The 19,724-nt window shown below is 52.2% G+C and overlaps 1 protein-coding gene across 3 annotated transcripts; it reads left to right on the top strand.

The window, feature by feature from the left end:
- Positions 1-5,366: 5,366 nt before the first annotated feature.
- Positions 5,367-18,240, top strand: HNRNPL (heterogeneous nuclear ribonucleoprotein L). 3 transcript variants are annotated; one of them, XM_072608312.1, is made up of 13 exons: positions 5,367-6,086; positions 7,903-8,021; positions 10,302-10,539; positions 10,643-10,730; positions 11,246-11,340; positions 11,567-11,639; positions 14,735-14,806; positions 14,918-15,198; positions 15,876-15,997; positions 16,528-16,729; positions 17,150-17,207; positions 17,322-17,417; positions 17,903-18,240. In XM_072608312.1, the coding sequence occupies exons 1-13, from the start codon at positions 5,733-5,735 to the stop codon at positions 17,959-17,961; spliced, it is 1,857 nt and encodes a 618-aa protein (XP_072464413.1). In that variant the 5' UTR covers positions 5,367-5,732; the 3' UTR covers positions 17,962-18,240. The 3 variants fall into 3 exon arrangements, with proteins under 3 accessions (XP_072464413.1, XP_072464412.1, XP_072464414.1); XM_072608311.1 differs by having other exon boundaries at positions 14,735-15,198; XM_072608313.1 differs by lacking the exon at positions 5,367-6,086 and adding an exon at positions 6,353-6,550 and having other exon boundaries at positions 14,735-15,198.
- The last annotated feature ends 1,484 nt before the right edge of the window (positions 18,241-19,724 follow it).

Raw genomic sequence — 19,724 nt, 5'->3', positions numbered from 1 at the left:
TTTGGTTCTCCTTCGCCTTCATGTTTAGCCTGAGCTCACACAGGGATTTTTAGACACAGCTCTTATGGAATCATGTGGCTTTTTGCTGTTCATCTGGTTCCCTTCCCTGACTTCTTTCTTCTCTACTTCCATGGAGCTGAGATCTCATCCTTCCAGCAGTGCAGATCACAGTTCAGCAAGACCTCCTCCCGTGTCCTTCTTGTCCCATCTTCCCATTACCAAAGCACTAGACGCCTTCTTCTCAGTCTTTTAACACTAGAAGCACCATGGTGATGACTCCATTGTGTTAACTGACACAATTTTTTTTCAAAAGTTTTAAAATAATTTTACTCTAATTTCTCCTAGCTGTACAAACTCACTGTAAATACAAATAATTACAAGCAGACATTATGATGCTACTTCAAAATAAGAATTTTTAACCTGCTATCTCTGCAAAGGTACAAAGGTCATGGGTCAGCTCAATTCTTTGAGGTAGTGTTAAATTCCAGTCCTTCTGCATTAAGAGGCCTTCAGCTGTTCCTCTAACTCTCCTTTTGCCCTTGATATATGATCTGCCCACTTCCTTTTCCTTTCCTACACTTTCTGGATGAAATGAAATGCTTTTGCATCACTGATAGGCATGTTCATTACGTTGAGATACGTATGCCTTTTGTCATCCCTTCGGTCATGTGTAATTTTGATCCTTCTGAGATACTGGTGTTCTGTGGTTAGCATCACCAGGAAAATGTTGGTGTCAGAAAGATGGAATTTTTATGTTAGGGAGTGGATGGCATTTGTTGGATGTGTTGTGAAACCTCTGGATTGCAGCCCAACATGACATGTCCTTCAGAGAGCATTTTGAGTTAGCCCATTCACACATCCATCATCATCAATGGATACACGTACCTTTTAAATATTTGGGTTGGTTGGTGAGCTCCCTGTGCATCCACATCTCTTTCATTACACAGCCACCTCCACCCTTTTTTTGTCTCCTTGGGATTGATGGTGTCATAACAGTCTCATTCTTGAGAGTTGCTCAAAATTCTCAGGCTTCTGATTTCTGTCACCATCACCTGTCTGCCCCCACCCACTCTGGGACCTCTCCTCCTTCCCCAGACCAATGGGGCAGCTGTTTCCAGGAACTGTGGAGGACCATGAGTTATGGGGCAGGTGAAGGTTCAGGAAAGGTGTCAATGTAGCCCAAGAGCATTCCCAGTGTGTTGCATCCCAGAGTTGTTTGCTTTTTTTCCACTTTGGGTTTTTCTAGGGCCATGTCCAGAGGGAATGATTTCTTTGAGCAAATATAATGCTTTTGTTTTACTTTGTGGGATCCTGGTTTTTAGGGGGGGTTCCCCCTATAAGTCCTCTCATACCACCAGAGCTGTCTCCCTATCCCTATTTCCTCCAACCTGGGTTCCCTCTCTGCCTTGAGAATCCTATGGATATGGGGTAGGGTGGGGATCTTTAGTCAGGGAGCTTCCTGCTTCCTCCCTCCTGGTGGGCTATCTCAGCTTGACTTCCCCCAGGGTCTAGGGTGAGGCTCATGGAGAATCTGAATAACTATTACAGGATTGTGTTTGGAGAGTGGAGGGGATGGACCCAGATATTCTGAGTTCCATACTCTCTCATCCTTCCATACTCTGGGTTATAAAGAGGGATGAGGAGTGCTTGGAGAAAGTTTGTCAGATACTATGGCCTCAAATGGGAAGGATTTATTTACAGTGGGGTCTCTTTCTGCTAATTGCAGAGATATTTGAGGAACAGAGACTTCTCAGGGACAGTCTGGGGAGAGTGAGGCTTCAGGGATAACCACAGAAGAAACACCCCATAGAGAGAGAGATTTCAGAGACCAGCAGAAACACTGTAGGCAAAGCCACTTCATAGAGACAGCAGCCAAAGGCAGCTAAGGGCCAGACAGAGACTCCTGTGTGAGCTCACACAAGACTAGCTAGCATCAGCATCTCCTATTGTTCTGGGGAGAGAAGTCCCCTCCCTTTCAGGGACTGGGCCTCACTGGGGCCTTTTTACATATACACACAGTTCCACTTGGTCTGACTCTGGTCTCCTTGGGACAGCTGAGCCCCTTTGTCCCCAGGGAGCTGGTTGTCAATGTCCCTTTGTGCCCCTTTTGCACAGAATTATTTCCCATTCCCAAGGTTTACAGAGATGCTCTCTGAGGCGACCCTTGGGACTGAGCAGGGGTTATCATCCCCCATTGTACATAAAGGAAACAGACTCTGGACAAGGCAAAGAGCTCAGCTAGATCCACTGCAGTGTCATAGGCCTCCTGGCTCCCAGCCCAAGCTTCCTTTTCCATCATGCCCAGTTAAGGTGGCTACATCCTCCAATGGTGTCTGGGCCTTAGAGGATAGTAAAAGTGTGTATGGGGGGGGCATGCAAGGAGGGAATTAGACCCATGCAATTTTAGCCCTTAGTAATAAGAGTTCCAGTGAATTGAGTGACCTTGGGCTCTATATAAAGGGAAGTGCTCCTTTTCATTGGTGACATTGACTGCTAAGAGGCAGGGATGGAGCTGGAATCAGGATGCAGTCTCTGTGTGCACCATGAGGTGGCATTCTGAACCCAGGTTGCTTCAGCTACCTTTCCTGCACCTGCTTGCGCTCCAGATCCTGAGTTCCCTTTCAATCCCTTGGCACAGGGGGCCTTGTACAATTTCCCTGGGTGCTGAGGTTCTCAGCCTTAGCCAGTTAGTGCCCTAGCCTAAGGTTGGTCAGAAGATAGAGTACTTACTGGATTTGAAGTCAGGATCTACCTGGGTGACTATGGGCAAGTCACTTAGCCTAAATGGGCTTCAGTTTCCTCATCTGAAAAATGAGGGGGCTGGATTAAATGGCATCTGAGGTCCTTTATAGCGCTAGGTCTTTGCTCCTAAGGATGGAAGATCATGGAATCTCTTAGTCTGAAGGCACGAATATATTTCCAACAATAATTCCTAACTGATTTGGTTCATGTTACCTCCCCCTGTTCCACTGAAATTCTGATCTTCCCAAGTTTTCAGGACCTGAAAGGATTACCCACCCAGAGACTGGAGTGCATTGCCTGGATTCAATCAAAAGTGAAAACTATATAATTCAAACACTGGAGTCGCTGAGCTCAGCCTCTTCTGCCAGCGCCTGCATCTTCTTTACTTGTCACAGGTCTTCTGTGGTTTATTTTCACATGCCCAGCTGAATGCTGTTCTAGGGACATGCTCTCCAGTCAGCCTGATTTCATAGCTTCTTAGGGAGGAAGAAATTATCTCCCTACCGTCCTGCTTGCACCCAGCAAGCCAGGTGAACGCTAACATTTTCAAAGTCACCGTTCTCAGCATCTAGCTGCTGAGAGGTAGGCAAGTCTGCCACTAGACACCTCAGTCAGCTGAGGAATGAGGTCAGATGCAATCTCTCATGCTTTTTTTTCAGGTCTTTGGTCTATTTCTCCGACATTCCTGCCAAACAGGCTTTCCAGTCAAGAGGGAGAGGGAGAGAGAGAGAGAGAGACAGAGAGACAGAGAGACAGAGAGACAGAGAGACAGAGACAGAGACAGAGAGAGAGAGAGAGAGAGAGAGAGACAGAGAGAAAGAGAGGGAGGGAGGGAGAGAGAGGAGGAGAGAGAAAGAGAGAGACAGAGAGGAGAGAGAGAGAGAGAGAGACAGAGACAGAGAGAAAGAGAGGGAGGGAGGGAGAGAGAGGAGGAGAGAGAAAGAGAGAGACAGAGAGGAGAGAGAGAGAGAGAGAGAGAGAGAGAGAGACAGAGAGACAGAGAGACAGAGAGACAGAGAGACAGAGAGACAGAGACAGAGAGAGAGAGAGAGAGACAGAGAGAAAGAGAGGGAGGGAGGGAGAGAGAGGAGGAGAGAGAAAGAGAGAGACAGAGAGGAGAGAGAGAGACAGAGAGAGAGAGAGAGAGAGAGAGAGAGAGAGAGAAGAGAGGGAGGAGAGAGGAGAGAGCGCGGGAGCTCCCACTAACACTGACAGCCTTTTGGGGGCCCCTCAGAGCTCAGGATGTGACCCAACCTGAGGGTCGGACGTTCTCGGAAGCCGCTGAACCCCTCCAGTCCTTACGTCTCTCTCTTTGTCATTTAACGAAAAAAGAAGAGGAAAGTCAGCTGCAGTGTAAAAGGGGGGAGTCAGAATAAATCAGGGGTTTCTTAATTCGGTGTTTATGAATCCGGGTAACTGTATTTCAACATGACTTTTTCCCGCGTAATTCCGTGTATTTCATTTTATAGACTGGGAAACATCCTTCTGAGAAGGAGTCCACAGGCTTCCCCAGGCTGACAAAGAGGCCGCACCACAGAACAGGGATTGTCCCGGTTAGGGGAGGGCATTGTCCCAATCGCCTTCCGATCGATCGTGAAGTCCCTCCTCGGATTGGGGCGCCGAGGTCCCTGCCCCCGGAGCCACGAGGGGCTCCACCGAAGGGGAAAGCCCAGTCCGCATCCAACACCGAGTAATGGGAGGGGGAGGGGCAGGAAGGCACTTGGGGAGGATGGAATGTTTTCGCGGAGGTTCTAAGAGATGGAGGTGACCCAGGCTGGGGAGCAGGGCGCTGTGAAGGCGGATGCCAGGCAGGTGGGGGAGCTCGCGCTAGGCGCTGGGGTCCCTTAATGGGGGCGGGGGGAGGGTGGCTCACTGGGTAGGGGAAGGGGGAGAGACCAGGGACTGAGGGCGTACTGCGGGCGGACACACACCTGTCTAGGCACGGTCACTGGGTGGGGGTGGGGGGTGCCCCAGGAGCTGGTGGCCAGGGAGGGGGCGCTGCGCCCCAAGGTCACCGCGGCCGGGCTCGGTAGAGGGCCGAGGGCTGAATCACCTTCCAGGAGCCACGTCCAAACGGAAGCTGGCGGGGAGGGGGGGGCCGCGGGACAAAGGGACATCGAGCCTTCCGAGCTGTCCCCAGCTCACGCCCAGGGGTCCGGCCTTAGGCCGGGGGTATGCTCGCCTAGAGTTCAGGCTAACAGGAGGGAGAGGCGGAGGGCCTGATCGATCTCCCCCGCCCCGGTATTGAAGAGGAGGGAACTGAGGTTCAGAGGTTCAGTGAGGTTGCAGAGGCGAACTAAGGACAAGATCTGCTCCTCTGGAATTAAGATGGAGATGCGTTTTCAGCACTGGGACATGGCTGGCTACTGTCAATTTCGTCCCCGCACCCTTTCATTCCGCAATCCCCCTTCTAGTCCCCTTCTCCACGCCCTTCGGTCCATCACGTGACACTCCCCCGCCCGCTTCTCCCAATGCCAGTGGGAAGGTGATTGTGGCCTCGCCCCACCCCCTCCACGCTAAGGCACCAATCAACGTCGAGGATCTCCGGACAGGCAATGGTTTCAACCACTGAAGAGAGAGAGGAGGGGGAAACATGTCACGGTCGTGGGAGGAAGAATTGGTGGCCTGAAGCAATCAGTCTCGAATACAGCTCGACGGATGAGACGACCAGCCAATGAACGCAGGGGGAGGCGGGGCTTCACCTGCGCGCCGGGAGCAGAGCAGGCCCGAACTCAAAAAAGGACCATGGCCGGGCCCTATCAGACTTGATTTTGTTGCCAGGCGGCAATGAGCCGGGAGCGCGCACAAGAGAGGAGGGGCAGGGAGCGGTAGCCCAGAAAGGGCCAATCAAGGCCCACCTCAGCGGGCGGGGGGGCGGGACTAGCACATGAGTGACAAGAAGGAATTCCAATGAGAATACTGGAGGGGCGGGGCGGGGGTGCTCCCCCTATCGGGAGGGGGCGGCGGGTGACGGGCGGGTCCCTCCCCCAATGAGAGGCGGGGGGAGGCGGGTTCGCGCCGCCATGTCGCGGAGGCTGCTGCCCCGGGCGGAGAAGCGGCGGCGGCGGCAAGAGCAGCGGCAGCAACTGGAGGAGCCGCAGGAGCATCAGGAACCACAGCAGCTGCAGCGGCGGCGCCGGCGGGCGGCGGGAGCCATGGTGAAGATGGCGGCGGCGGGCGGTGGCGGCGGCGGCGGCCGTTACTACGGTGGAGGCGGAGGAGGTGGCGGCGGCGGCAGCGAGGGCGGCCGGGCCCCAAAGCGGCTAAAGACGGACAACGCTGGCGAGCAGCACGGAGGCGGCGGGGGAGGAGCCGGGGCGGCGGGCGGAGGCGGCGGCGGAGGGGTGAGGCGGCGCTGGGGCCTTGCGGGGCTGGCGGACGGGCGGGCAGTATGAGAGCTTCATTTTGGGCCGGGCGGGCGCGCGCCGGCCTCGTGCCGTTGGGGCCGCGGGGGGAGGGGCGAACGTTTTCATGGAGGCTCGAGCCGGCTGGGCTCGCGCTGCGGGGGCCGCCAGTGCGCGTGCGCGGGGCCGCCGAGGCGTGTGCTCTTGGGGCGGGGGAGGGAGTGTGGTCGGAGTGGCCGCTGGCGCTCGCCTCCACAATTTGCGCTTGCGCGGTGTGTTCGCGTGGGTGGCCGTTGGGAGGTTGCGCGCGCAGGCTGGTGGGGGTGGTGATGCTAATACGCGGCTCTATTTCTGCGCCTGCGCAGTAATTGCGCCGTCCATCTCCGGTCGGTCTGTTGGTCACACGTGGTGGTACCTTTCTCCTTTTGTGGCTGACGCTTGTAGAAGCTTCGCATGTTGCCATGGTCTTAAGTATTCACTCTCTAAGTAGCTAACGTCTTCCTCCCCGTCCCAGCTTGTGGCTCTTTGGCCTCCCCACGTGGCGTGGCAGCGCTCTGGTTCCAGCCCTGGGCCTGCCCCCTGCTGTCCTTGGGGGCTCCCTAGTCTTCCTCCATTTCAGTTTCCTCCTCTGGTCAGGCTCCCTTCCCGCCCGGGCCTTGTGTCCCTTTGACCCTGCAGCGGCCTCTTTCCTAGCGCCCACCCCTAGCCCAGTGGAGCAGGCGCAGAGATCAGCCGCCGGGGACTCCCCTTCTATAGTTATGAAATAGAAGCCCTTTTGCCTCTGTTTTGGGCAAGGCAAGGTATTTAGGGATTTCTCTACTGATTCTGTTGTGGGGCTACTGCCCTATGAGGGCTTCAGCTCTGCTTTTCCTTGAGCACTCTAAACAACCACAAGGGATCTTAGATTGGAAGGGGGAGGAGCTTGAGTGGGCCACTCAGTGGGCTACTGACCCTCTTCAGGAGGGGTGCTCTTTCTCTGAAATTTGATTTTTCCTGTAGAGTGTAATTGGCTAATCCCTGGGCTTTAGAAAGGACCTTTCTTATCATTTGACCTAGGGAGGTAGTTCCCTGCCAACCTCTAAGGAGACAAGTAGAGTATTAGACTTACAGCCAGGAAGATCAGAGTTCAAATCCTGCTTCAGTCACTCACTGTGTGACCCTGGAAAAGTGACTTAATCTCTTTCAGCTTCAGTTTCCTTCATCTGTAAGATGAGTTGGACCCTTCAGGTCCCCAATCTCCTATCCTTGGATGGAGGAAGGATGGGATAGCCAAAGGATGGGCTGTTCCTGAGCTGGATGACCTTCCAGGAAGAGTAGGCCTCTGGCAGTCGGAGGCTCCCATCCTCCCCAACTTTCTTAGCTATGAGATTCCACGGGAGTGCGGCCAAGGCAAACAGGGCCTTGGGATGTTGGCAGTCTGAGTGCAGCCTGGTCTGAAGCAGGACAGAGCGCAGGGTTGTCCTTGTATGGGCTCTGCTTCCTCCTTCTTTTTTGTTTTTAATCTCTTCGTAGTTACAATCTAAGGTCTCCAAATAACTTGTTTCCTCTCAGCAGGCTCCACTTTTAGCTGGAGAATCATGCTATGTTGCTGGGAGCTGGGGATGGGGAAGGGGCCAGAGAGCTTCCTTCATCAGGGTCTTTGCCTCAGCTGTTTATTTTTCTAAATTCTTTTTGTTGATGGCTTCTGCCTTTACCTCACAGTCATTTCTTGAGTGGTCTTTTGAATTGGAGGTATTTTGGATTCTGTGGTAGTTTCTGTAAGTGAGCAGTAGCTTACAGGGAGAAAATGAAACAGGGCCTTGTTTCCTTTCCTCAGGAAAATTATGATGACCCCCACAAAACCCCAGCCTCTCCTGTCGTCCACATAAGAGGCCTGATTGATGGTGTGGTGGAAGCTGATCTGGTGGAGGCCTTGCAGGAATTTGGGCCTATCAGGTATGGTGGGATTGGGGGCTGGAGAAATCGTGATGATTTCAGTATTCTCTTTTCTAGCTGAGTCTGGCCTGAGTGCTCTGCTCGCTGGTCATAATCTTGATGTGATCATTTTGTTACCCTTAGGAATGAGTACAGAGAAGAGATTTCCTTTTTTAAATTAAATTATTTCATTTAACAAAAACCTCTTTCCTCCTGTTACTTGCAACCTCTCATTTGGGAATAAAGAAAAAACAAAGCCCTGGTAGCCAAAATTGCATAGTCAACCAAAATTCCATATTGACCATGTCCAAAAAATGTCTCATGGTGCATCCAGAGTCAGCTCTCTGTCATGAGCTGGGAAGCATGGATTTTCATTGGTTCTTTGACCTCATGATTCGTCATTTGTTTTTATAATGTTGCTATATAACATTTCTGTCGTCTGAGTTGTTCTCCTGGTTCAGCTTACTTCCCTCTGTATCATTTTGCACACGTTTTTCCAGATTTTTCTGAAAACACCCCCTTTGTCATTTCTTATAGCACAATACTGCATCACATTGATAGGCTGTAATTTGTTCCAATTAATGGGCACCCCTCAGATTCCAGTTCTTTGCCACCATAGAGCTGCTCTAAATATTTTTGTACACGTAGGCCCTTTCCCTCTTTTCTTTGAACTCTTAGCCTCGTAGTGGTTTCTCTGTTTTGAAGGGTGTGCACATTTTGTTGACTTTGTGGGTATTGGTCTGAATGCTTTCCAGAGGGGCTGCACTAATTCAGAGTTCCACCAACAGGGCATTAGTATGCCTTTTTCTCCCCCCCCCCCCTTACATTTTTTGATCAGTTTTGCCAATCTGATAAGTGTGAGTTAGTACCTCAGAGTTGCTTCAGTTTAACCTTTCTCTAATTAGTGGTTTGGAGAATTTTTATCACAGTGCTTGATAAGGGTAAATTAAGGGTAGATCGATGGCTCAGTGGATAGAGTACTGGGCCTGGAGTCAGGAAGACTCAACTTGTAGGGTTGAGATATAGCCTCAGACACTTCCTAACTGTGAGAACCTGAGCATGTCACTTCACCCTGCTTGCTTCAGTTTCCTCATCTGGGAAATGAGCTAGAAAAAGAAATGACAAATCATTCCAGTATCTTTGCCAAGAGAGAAACCCAAATGGGGTCATGAAGAGTTGGACATGACTGAATAAAATTGATAGTTCGGATTTCTTCTTTGGAACATTTAGCCTATTTATATCCTTTGACCATTTATCAGTTAGAAAATGGTTTTTGTACAAAAGATTGGGTGTTAATGTTTCTTGCCTTTGCCTATTGCTGCTCCCCCATTCTTGCATCTCAGTCTCAGCAGTTCAGCTCATGCACATGATTTACATGCCTAAGTAAACTTCACCAAAGAGAGAATTGGATCTTCCAGTTTTGCATGGTTTGGTCTTACGATCAGGTTGACTTGGCAGGTTTGTCGTTACTTCTCAGACCATATGCCTTGACAAGTCTATATTATCCACGTTACTCCTCACACTTCTGAGCTTTAGTTTATGCATTTTTAGGAGAGGTCTGTCCTTTTCTTTTTGGGGTCCCAGATTTGTTGTATAGTGGGAGGTTCACTGGATTTTTGGAGTCAGACGCGGGTTTGAATCTTAACTGAGCTGCTTCGCTGGTATACTTATGGGACGTTGGCCAAGTCAGCTTAGCCCTCGTAGGACCTTCATCTGTAGAGGCTGGACAAAAGTGTCCCTAAGGCTTTTTTTAAGCTCTTCATATGTGATTTACTGGGTGTATATTAGTTTCTGGTCAGAATTAGCCACCTCCCCATCAGTTCAGTTCAGGAAGCCTGTCCACACCTGGAGTAGAGCTTCCCCTTCCTCTCCCCTAATTCCAGCTCCAAGGGCCTACTTGGCCCTTTTCAGTGGCACTAACACCGGCCTGCCTGATTAACTATGGCCTTCTTCCTCACTCAGTGTGTGGTGATTGTTTCTACTTTAGAAGCAGCCCCAGTGAGCCCTCTCTTGGAACCTCTCCTACTAAGAACCAGTCCTATAATTCACTATCATATTTAGGAACTAGAGAATTTGGGGGGCAAAATGATAATTTCTAGGTCCAAAGTAGTTTAGCTTCTTGTCCAATGCCTTCATTTTACAAACTCCCAGCAAGCTCTGGGGTCCTGGCTCCCAGGGTTTTTTCTTCTTGTCTCTTCTGCTACCCACATTCATTCTGTGGTGAGGCAGTGTCAGCCATTGGGCTTGCTGCTTCCCAACACCTCTGGGAGGACTAAAGGAGCCTCTTCTTCTCTCTTCTAGTTATGTAGTGGTGATGCCCAAAAAGAGGCAGGCTCTGGTGGAGTTTGAGGATATCCTCGGGGCCTGCAATGCTGTTAATTATGCAGCAGACAACCAGATCTACATTGCAGGCCACCCTGCCTTTGTCAACTATTCGACCAGCCAGAAGATCTCCCGGCCCGGTGACACGGACGACTCACGGAGTGTCAATAGTGTGCTGCTCTTCACTATCCTGAATCCCATCTATTCCATTACAACGGTGAGCCTGGGGAGCCCAGCTAGAGCTCTGAGCTGGGGGGGATGGCCAAGAGAGTTGTCTGTGGTTTTAGCTGACCTCCTCTTGTCTGTGTTTGGTTCCTCAGGATGTCCTTTATACCATCTGCAACCCTTGTGGCCCTGTGCAGAGAATTGTCATCTTTCGAAAGAATGGAGTCCAGGCCATGGTGGAATATCCTTGGTGACTAGAATGTGATGAGCCTCCAGAAGTTGGGAGGAGGCAGCTTGAGAGCACTTTGGCCAGCTTGGCTTGCCCAGATGACATTTCAGTGACTTGTAGTGTGCTGTTTGTGAACAGGAGCCTGGAGATTGTAGGCATGGTGTTCATTCATCAAGGCTGACAGGCACACACACACATACCCCAAGGTCATTTAACCACTAATACTTAAGTTTCCTCATCTACAAGATGGGCACAGTTGGCACTACTTATTTTCACGAGATTTGTTGGAAGAGTGTTTTCAAACCTTAAAAGCATTACAAGAATGTGGTTGTTTGCACATTATGTACATCAAGTGAGACCAGACTTGGCCATTGTGACTCTTGGTCCAGTCTGGCTGGCAAGCTCAAGTGAAGGCCAATAGCCACTAGGAAATTAGTCTGTGTCCAGGTCGCCTGGCAGAGGGCTGGGGTTGGTAGGAGGCTAGCACATTGTCTCTCTTTAGAACCATTTCCTTAACTTTTGTTCACATTTGACTCTGTGCAGAGTGCTCAGCGAGCCAAAGCGTCCCTCAATGGGGCTGACATCTATTCTGGCTGTTGTACTCTTAAAATTGAATACGCTAAGGTGAGTGAGCCTGGAACTGCTGGCAAACTGCCTGCCTAGGGGATGACCCCTCTAACCCCCGTCCCTGACCCCCAAGGGTCCTGAGGTTGCTGGGCATGTCTGAGGGCCTGAGAACATCCAGGACTGGGGGAAGACCTCCTGACTGCCGGCAGATGCTGCTGCTCCTTGCAGTGTTTCAGGCTGAGTTATCATTGCCCAGACTTACATTCTTTCTCTCTGTGTATAGCCGACACGTCTGAATGTATTCAAGAATGATCAGGATACCTGGGACTATACCAACCCCAACCTCAGTGGACAAGGTAACCTTGATGCCTTCTTTGTCTCTCACTCCCCCCCCCCCCCCTTCCTGTCATGCCTGTCAGGCAACTCGCACACTCCTAGGCCGGCCTCAGTGTCATGTAATGCCATTGGACTTAGGGCAGATCAGGGAGGAAACAGGTGGTCTTCTGTGGCACCTAACCAGGAATAGAATGGGGCCACAGGGGCTGAGTCTTCTGGGCAAGGAGCTTGTCTGTAAGCTATTCCTTTGTCTGAGCTCCTGGCCTGTGAGCTGTGTTACCTCCTCTGCCACTGGCCCTGGGGATAACCCCTCCTGTCTGTGCAGAGACTTTGATTACTGGGCCAGGTCAGGAGTGATGCACTGAGCTCAAGTGAAAGGGACCAGGAAAGGTCATCAGGTCTGCCCCCCCCCCCCCCAAGGGGAAACCAGACCCAGAGAAATTATAAGGATGGGGCACCCAGGGTGCTGGAGAGCTGGGGATTGAACTCAGGTCTTCTGGCTGTAAATCTAGAATTCTTTTCCAAAGTATCCCACTATCTCCTCAGGACAGGAGGGTGCCTGTGGCTCAGCCTAGTGATGGGTTCTCCAACTCAGAAAGGCAGGAGCCACTTGGGTGGCCCTGGGCCTGAAGGAAGGAAGACAGAATAGTTACCACCGATTTCCTCACTAAAGAAGTGGCGGCAGGGTGGGAAGTGCGTGGCTCTGGAGCCTGCAGGTTTAAGCCTTGTGTCTGGGTAGGGAAGAAGGCGTCTTCTGTCCTCAGTTGGGGGGGTAGGAGAGAGGCCTGCCAACCTCTCAGGGTGTCCTCTGCCTTGTTGCTCTGCCAGTAGCACACATGGAGGACAGGAGCAGCTAGCCCTCTGTTCACCAAGACTTAGCCGACTTCTTGGTTGGAGAAGGCAGGGAGTGGTGCTGCTGCCCTGGGGACTCCTCCCCTCTGCTGGTCCCCTGGGGAAGCAGAGGGGAGGGCTGGGCAGGCGGGCAGCGGGAGCTTCTCCTGGGGCACCTGCCCTGCTCTCCTCATCGTGTGGGCCGTCCTCTTTTCCTGAGGCCAGCCCCCCATTTGTGATTCCCAGAGTGAGCAATGGCATTACATGATTGTGACAGAAACATGAAAAGCCCAGCTTTCTTCTCCAAGGTACATTGCTAGAACAGGCGCCGAGCGGCGGGGCGGGGAGCCGTGCTGGGGTTCGGCAGCCCCCCTGGGGACCGTGCCCTTGGTGGCTCTGCCTCTGTACAGCGCTCATGAACACACAGGGTAGGACCCCCTAGCTCTTCTTGGAGAGAACACGCAGCCTCCTTCAGGTACCAGAAACAGCTGCAGATTTGAGCTCACTACATCAAGAACACCACACCGCGCTCCAAGGAACAGCTACAAGCACAGAGACAGAGAGAGACAGAGACAGAGAGAGAGACTCAACAGGGCGGCAGCCGCTGCTTTTTTTATTATGGTGGTTTTTTTTTTTTTTAATAAAGTCAAAACCAAACTTTGAACCCACGAATGTACACAGAAGTAGGAAACACAGAACAGAGGTTTTCTCCTAACCAGCCCAGCGGCACTCTTTTCGGAGAACGTTTCATAAGCCGAAGTAGATTCCAGTGGCCCTCCAAGACTATAGGATCCTCCTCTCCATTCCTCGCCATATTGGTTGTTAAGTTTTTTGGTTTGGGGAGGGCTTTTTTTCCGTTTTGGTTTTTCTCTGCAGTCATCGGCTGCCCACCTAATACGTACCAACTGGAGATCCAAACCCCAACCAAACCCAACAAGGGTCAAACAGCTCAGAACACACAGCGATGTCCCGGCGCGTAGCTGGGGCGCGTCCCGAGGCACAAGGCGGGCATAGCGGGGCCATGGGCACACTCGCATAACAGACGCGCCAGACATGCACACGGAGAGCCAGCTACACAGGCAGCAGCCGCACCCCTTCACCGCACCCCACCGCAGCACACAAATGTTGAGGAGGCGCAAACACGGAGGAAGGAACACTTTCCACTTATACACCACTATTGGCCACTTTCTGGTCTCTGCTGAGGACAGAACATCTGTGAGCCAGTTTTTGTTTAATCAGAAAATTGACTTGAAAAGAAAAATAAATTGAAAAAAAATTGTAGCGGATTTGTAACGTAAATTGTATTTATGACTGTAAAACCATGTGATGCAGGGTCGCAGTGTATGTTTGATGGGACGCCATCTTTCAGAACTGTGCTAACTCACTGTTGAAGCGTCCAATGGTAAGAGAAAATACAGATTTGTTTTATGTGACAAATGGACATTGTACTCTGTACTGCTGTAAGTAGCCCTTTTCCATCTTTGTAATGACTGACTGTTGGAATAAACCCAGTATGAAATGCAGCTGGCGGGACGGCAACATTGTATGGCTCCGGGAACGTTCACGCCTTGTCCATGATTGCTCATTTTAACGGATTCCTGCTTTTGTCAGCCTCCTTGGGGCTGGGGGGAGGGGGTACTGGGACCTTGTGTTCTTAGCTTTTACTCCCTAGTGGCCATGTGAGGTGGATATGGGGACTGAATTTCAGAGTACCCAAGGAGTGCCAAGATTTCAGTGGGGTGGAAGGAGGCGAGGTGGGCTTTCCAGGGCCCCTCTGCCATTTTGAGATCTCCATTTTTTCTCAACTTCTTTCATTTGGGCCCATTGTTTGTCAGACATTTGGAGATCCATTAACCATTTGGGATAAAGGTCCCCTTTGTACCATCCCTGGCTTCTTGTAATCTAGGATGGAGTGGGGATTGAGGTGTATCACAGAGGAAAGGGAGCAGAGATCCTCTCTTAAAACATAGGGTGTCTGGCCCATCGGTAGGAATAGGGACCGCATGCCCCCCTCCCCTCTGTCCCTAAGGCTCCCTGAGTCTTTGGAAGAACCGAGTATGTGTCTTAACAGACACAGCGGCTTCAGGCTTCAGGCCTCTGCCCCTAGCCTCACGTGGCCTTAAGAGAAAGCCAGCTCCCAGCAGCCCCTGGGACGGCAGGCTCAGTATGGTTTGCCATACTTGGGGCTTTGAGAGTTCTCAGTACAGGTGCAGAGGCCCTTAGAGAGGGAAAGAAGTGCCCCCTTCCTCCTGGATGAGTTTCTGACATTTGTCTCTGTCCACAGGTGACCCCGGTAGCAATCCGAATAAGCGTCAGAGACAGCCTCCTCTCCTGGGAGATCACCCCGCAGAATATGGTGAGGGCAGGGGGTTCCCCTCCGTGGACTCCCGTGGCTCATGCGACCCTGCCCGCCGTCCGCCCCGCAAATTCTCACCCGTCCTCCCTCTCTTTCCTTCCCACCCCCCAGGAGGGCCTCACGGTGGGTACCACAGCCATTACCATGATGAGGGCTACGGGCCCCCTCCACCTCACTACGAAGGGAGAAGGATGGGCCCACCAGTGGGGGGCCATCGTCGGGGCCCAAGCCGATATGGCCCTCAATATGGCCACCCCCCGCCCCCTCCCCCACCGCCTGAGTATGGCCCCCACGCAGACAGCCCTGTGCTGATGGTATATGGCCTTGACCAGTCCAAGATGAACTGTGACCGTGTCTTCAATGTCTTCTGTCTCTACGGCAATGTGGAGAAGGTAAGGCTAGGGACAGGGCAGGCAGGCAAACCAGCAGCTAGTCAGAACCCTGAGGGTTGGCCTGGCCCAGGGGTGTAGATCAGGGAGCGGAGGCTGAAGCAGGCAGGCTTTGTCTCAGCCCTTGGCAGGCAGGGTCAGAAAGAGCTTTGGAGTCCAGAGAATGGGGATGAGAATCCTAGGTCAGCTTCTGACTTTTTTTTTTTTTTTTTGCCTTTGGGCAAATGACTTCGCACCAGGGCTGGAGAACCTCCTGCCCTTTTACTGAATCTAAACTTCACCAAATCCTTTAATAAAAGGGTTTGTTCTGTAAAACTTAGACTCAATCAAAAGGCTGCACCCAGGGATGAAGAAGATCATAGGTTTACACCACCCCCCCCATAGCCCCTTGGAGCCTTAGTTACCTGGTCTGTAAAATGAGGAGGTATAGACCAGAAGATTTAGTCTCATGGAATAATAAAGAAATTCCTTTTGATTTGGGGAATGGGGGGGTGTGCTTAAGTGGATGCTAATGTGTGCCTCTCAGGCATTCTTAGCAAGTGTGGGCAGCTCGTGGTGGGCCTACCTTATAGATTTAGGACAGGCTTCCCTGTGCTTTTGGAAGGCAACCTGCCCCGGTGGGGCCCAAGTCCTTTGGGTAAAGCTTGCTGATGGATGGAGCCCTTCTTTCCTGTCTCTAGGTAAAGTTTATGAAGAGTAAGCCGGGGGCTGCCATGGTAGAGATGGCGGATGGCTATGCGGTGGACAGAGCGATCACTCATCTCAACAACAACTTCATGTTTGGACAGAAGCTGAATGTGTGGTGAGTCATCCATCCCACTCATCCCTTTTCCCAAGCCCTATGACTTGGCAGGGTCTCCTTTCCAAGGGGTTGTTGGCAGGTGGAAGGCAACCTTCCACCATGGGCCCCTTGGCAGGCTGCATTAAGAAAGATGGGCTTACATGGGTCAGCAGAAGAGTGGGAGAGGTAGTAAGGGCAAAAAGAAGCCAGACTTTGGGATAGACAAGATGGAGAGAAAGTGAGGACCTTACAGCCCTGGCCTCCAAACAGTGCTTTGGGAAACATGGGTCTTCTTTCCAGGTATTTCACCCAAGTGCTAAGAAAAGGGGCGGGGGGGGGGGGGGGGGGGGGGGGTGTTGTGTGCAGCAAGTATTGCAGGTATTACCATGGCATACCTGGAGGCTGGCCACTGAGTCATTGCAGGAAGAAAGTTTTTGAGAGAGGGTGGGTGTTGGCATTCCAGGGTTGGAGGCAGGAGACTTGTGTCACAGAGATAATGAAACATGGCTTTTTGTCTTTCCTCTCTCTTCCCTTCTCCCATTCCACAACAGCGTTTCCAAGCAACAGGCCATCATGCCTGGCCAGTCTTACGGACTGGAAGATGGGTCGTGCAGCTACAAAGACTTCAGTGGCTCACGCAACAATCGGTTCTCCACCCCGGAGCAGGCAGCTAAGAACAGGATCCAGCACCCCAGCAATGTGCTGCATTTCTTCAATGCACCCCTGGAGGTTACTGAAGACAACTTCTTTGAGGTGAGGAAGGTGCTGGGGGTCTTGTCTCTGGCTGTGCTTTGTGCTCCACCCCAGCTTGCCCAGAGGCCATGTGGCTCTTCTCCCTGCCTGGAGGGCTTGGAAACACTAGACAGATGATTTGGAATGGGAACACCTAAGTAGCTCTGGTGGCCAGCGAATTGTGTAAGAGAGAGCAGCCACCAGTGGTTCAGAGTCCAACCTCAGCCTGCCACGTGGCCATGGCCTGAGCCCTCTGGAGGGGCCTGTCATCAGGCCATGATGAAGAAGCTACTGTGGGCTGGAGACTTAGTGGCTAAAGAGAGGAGTGCCCTCCAAGGTGCTTTCCAAACTGCCTAGATCAGGTTTTTGAAAGCTGACTCTAAACCTTGGGGCTGTGGGGCCTACATCTCTAAGACTTGGTTTCCTTTCTTTGCTTTCCAGATCTGCGATGAGCTAGGAGTGAAGCGGCCTGCTTCAGTGAAGGTGTTTTCAGGGAAAAGTGAGTGATGGGAGATCCCCCCCCGGGTGGGGTGATGGGTCCACTGCTCTAGCCTCTTGGCTGAGCTATGGCCTGGCTCTTTTCCTTCTGATCTCTTGGGTGCTTTGGTTGCAGGTGAAAGAAGCTCCTCAGGTCTGTTGGAGTGGGAGTCCAAGAGTGACGCCCTGGAGACCCTGGGTTTCCTGAACCATTACCAGATGAAGAATCCAAGTGAGTGGCCAGCCCCCAACCACAGGCTATGAGGAAGGGAGGGCTGGGACGTGACCTGGGGTCTGCTGGCAACATCCCAGATGCTCCTAAAAGCTGATGGACAGCTGCCCAGGGCAGAAGAGAGCCCTAAGCTGGGCAGAAGCACTTGGGAGGGCAGGAGTTGTCTCACTCTATTCTGCCTTAGACTTAGAGTCTAAGGACTGGCTGTGGTTAGAGAACCTCAGGCTTTCAAGTCTGAGTCTGAGTTCATTGTTTCACTCAAGTGGGAGTAGCTGGGGCCCATCCTTGGCCTCCTCCCAGGGAGGTATTGGGGCCTGTCAAGTTAGTGGGGGAGCTGGAATCAAGCCTTGCTTCCCATGCTGCCACACACTTCTCAGAGCCCTTTGTGGGCTGGGGCTTGTTTCCCAGAAGGCATAGAAGAGGCCTATGCCAGGCCTGCCTTTCCATTTTCCCTACTCTGACCCTCCTGTCTTTTTTCTCCTCAGATGGTCCGTATCCCTATACCCTGAAGCTGTGTTTCTCCACCGCCCAGCACGCTTCCTAATGGCACAGCCAGGATGAGGCCCGAGCAGGAAGCCCACCCTCCTTTCCTTTCTGCCGTTTTTTGCAAAAGTTCTTGTATTCCTTTTTTAATGCTAGTTTTAGTAGAGGCTTAACCATAATGGAAACCCTGCAAGTCTGGAGAGGGGGAGGCTCCATCTCCAAGATTAACCTTCACTTTTGGAAATTATTGTACATGTGATTTTTTTTTTCCTGTTCATACATTTGTGCTGCCTGCCCCTGTGCTTCCAGCACATTTCAATAAAATTGTTTGGAAAATAAACATTGTGTTATATGACCAGAGTGGTTTTTCATCCTTCCTTCTCAGCCTGGAAACCCAACCGCAATCTGTTGTCAAGCCTTTTGTATTAACATCTCTATTGCAGAGCAGTCAGCAAACATTTAGTCAGCGCCTGTTTGTACCAGGCTGGCAGTGTGCTGAGCCCTGGGGACAGAAGAGGAGGACAGTCCCTAGGACTGTCAGGGACCTGGGTGCAAACAAGTACTAGTAAAGTGCTACAGGACAGAGAAGGTCCTGGAATTGGGACCTAGAGGAAGCCGGGAAGAACAGAGAGATGAGAGTGAGGGTCTTGTTCATGGAACAGCCCAGAGGCTAGTGTCAGGATCAGAGAGGTTGTGTTGGGCTGCATGGCTTAAGATGGGTTTCAGAGGCCCCAGGGGAGGGAGGGAGAGAGAGAGACTGCGTGTGTGTGTGTGTCTGTCTGTGTGTCTGTGTGTGTGTGTGTGTGTGTGTGTGTGATTCCTGTGCTTCTGATGCCTGAATGGACCAGGGTAGATTGCAGGTGAGAGGTCTCCTGAGGGAAGGGAATGGGGGTGGAGGTGCCCTCTGTAGCCACAAGCTAAGCAGGAGGATTTAGGGAGAAAGAGTATGAGTTGTTTTGGACAAATTTAAACTGTTGCACGTCCAGCATGATCTTTCAGGAAAGTCGTTCGTATAGAGATGGGAGTTAAAGCCCTGGGAGCGTACGTGAGGGACACATGGCCAAAGAGCAAGATTTTGAGGAGGATCCCGCAAAGGATACCGAAGAGGCAGAGAGAAGGGGAGGGAGAGTACTAAGGAGGACAGTGAGCCAGTGTGAAAGGCCAAAGGCCACTGGATTTGGTGACCAGATCACTGGTCACTTTGGAGAGACTAGCTTCTGTGGAATGCAAACAAAGCCAGATTATTAGGGGTTAAGAAGAGGGTGGAGGCCGTCCAGCTAGGCCGCAGTGTTTACAACCCTGGCCCTGAAATCAGGAGGACCTGAGTTCAAATCCTGCCTCGGTGACCCTGGGCAAATCACAATTCCAATTGCCCTTCCCCTCTCCCCCAAAAAAGAAAGAGAGCGGGGATGACCAAACTGGGTGGCCCGCACGTTTGCGGGGTACTGGATGCCCTGGGGAGGGTCTGGGGACCACCACCAGGGTTCTGATTGGGGGGCAGCTGTGAGACCCTCAAAGGACGAGAAGGGGGAAACCTGCAAGTGGCGGCGGGGAGAGAGACGCCGGCCGGGGGCCCGGGAGGACGAGCCCAGGAGGACGAGCCCAGGAGGACGAGCCCAGGAGGACGAGCCCAGGAGGACGAGCCCAGGAGGACGAGGGCAGGCGCAGCCAGGCCCGGGGAGGGGGCCGGAAAGGGAGGGAACGGCGAGAGATGGGCGGAGGGGCGGCCGTGCAGGGGCCCCCCGCCGGGGCAGGCGCCGCTCCGCCCTCCCCTCCCTCCTGCCTTTGTTTCTCTCCCCCGCCCCGTCCCCCTCGGATCGGTCA

The sequence above is a fragment of the Notamacropus eugenii genome, chromosome 5 (assembly GCF_028372415.1).
Source record: "Notamacropus eugenii isolate mMacEug1 chromosome 5, mMacEug1.pri_v2, whole genome shotgun sequence".
Classification (NCBI taxonomy): Eukaryota; Metazoa; Chordata; class Mammalia; order Diprotodontia; family Macropodidae; genus Notamacropus; species Notamacropus eugenii.
This window is presented reverse-complemented; position numbering and strand designations above follow the sequence as displayed.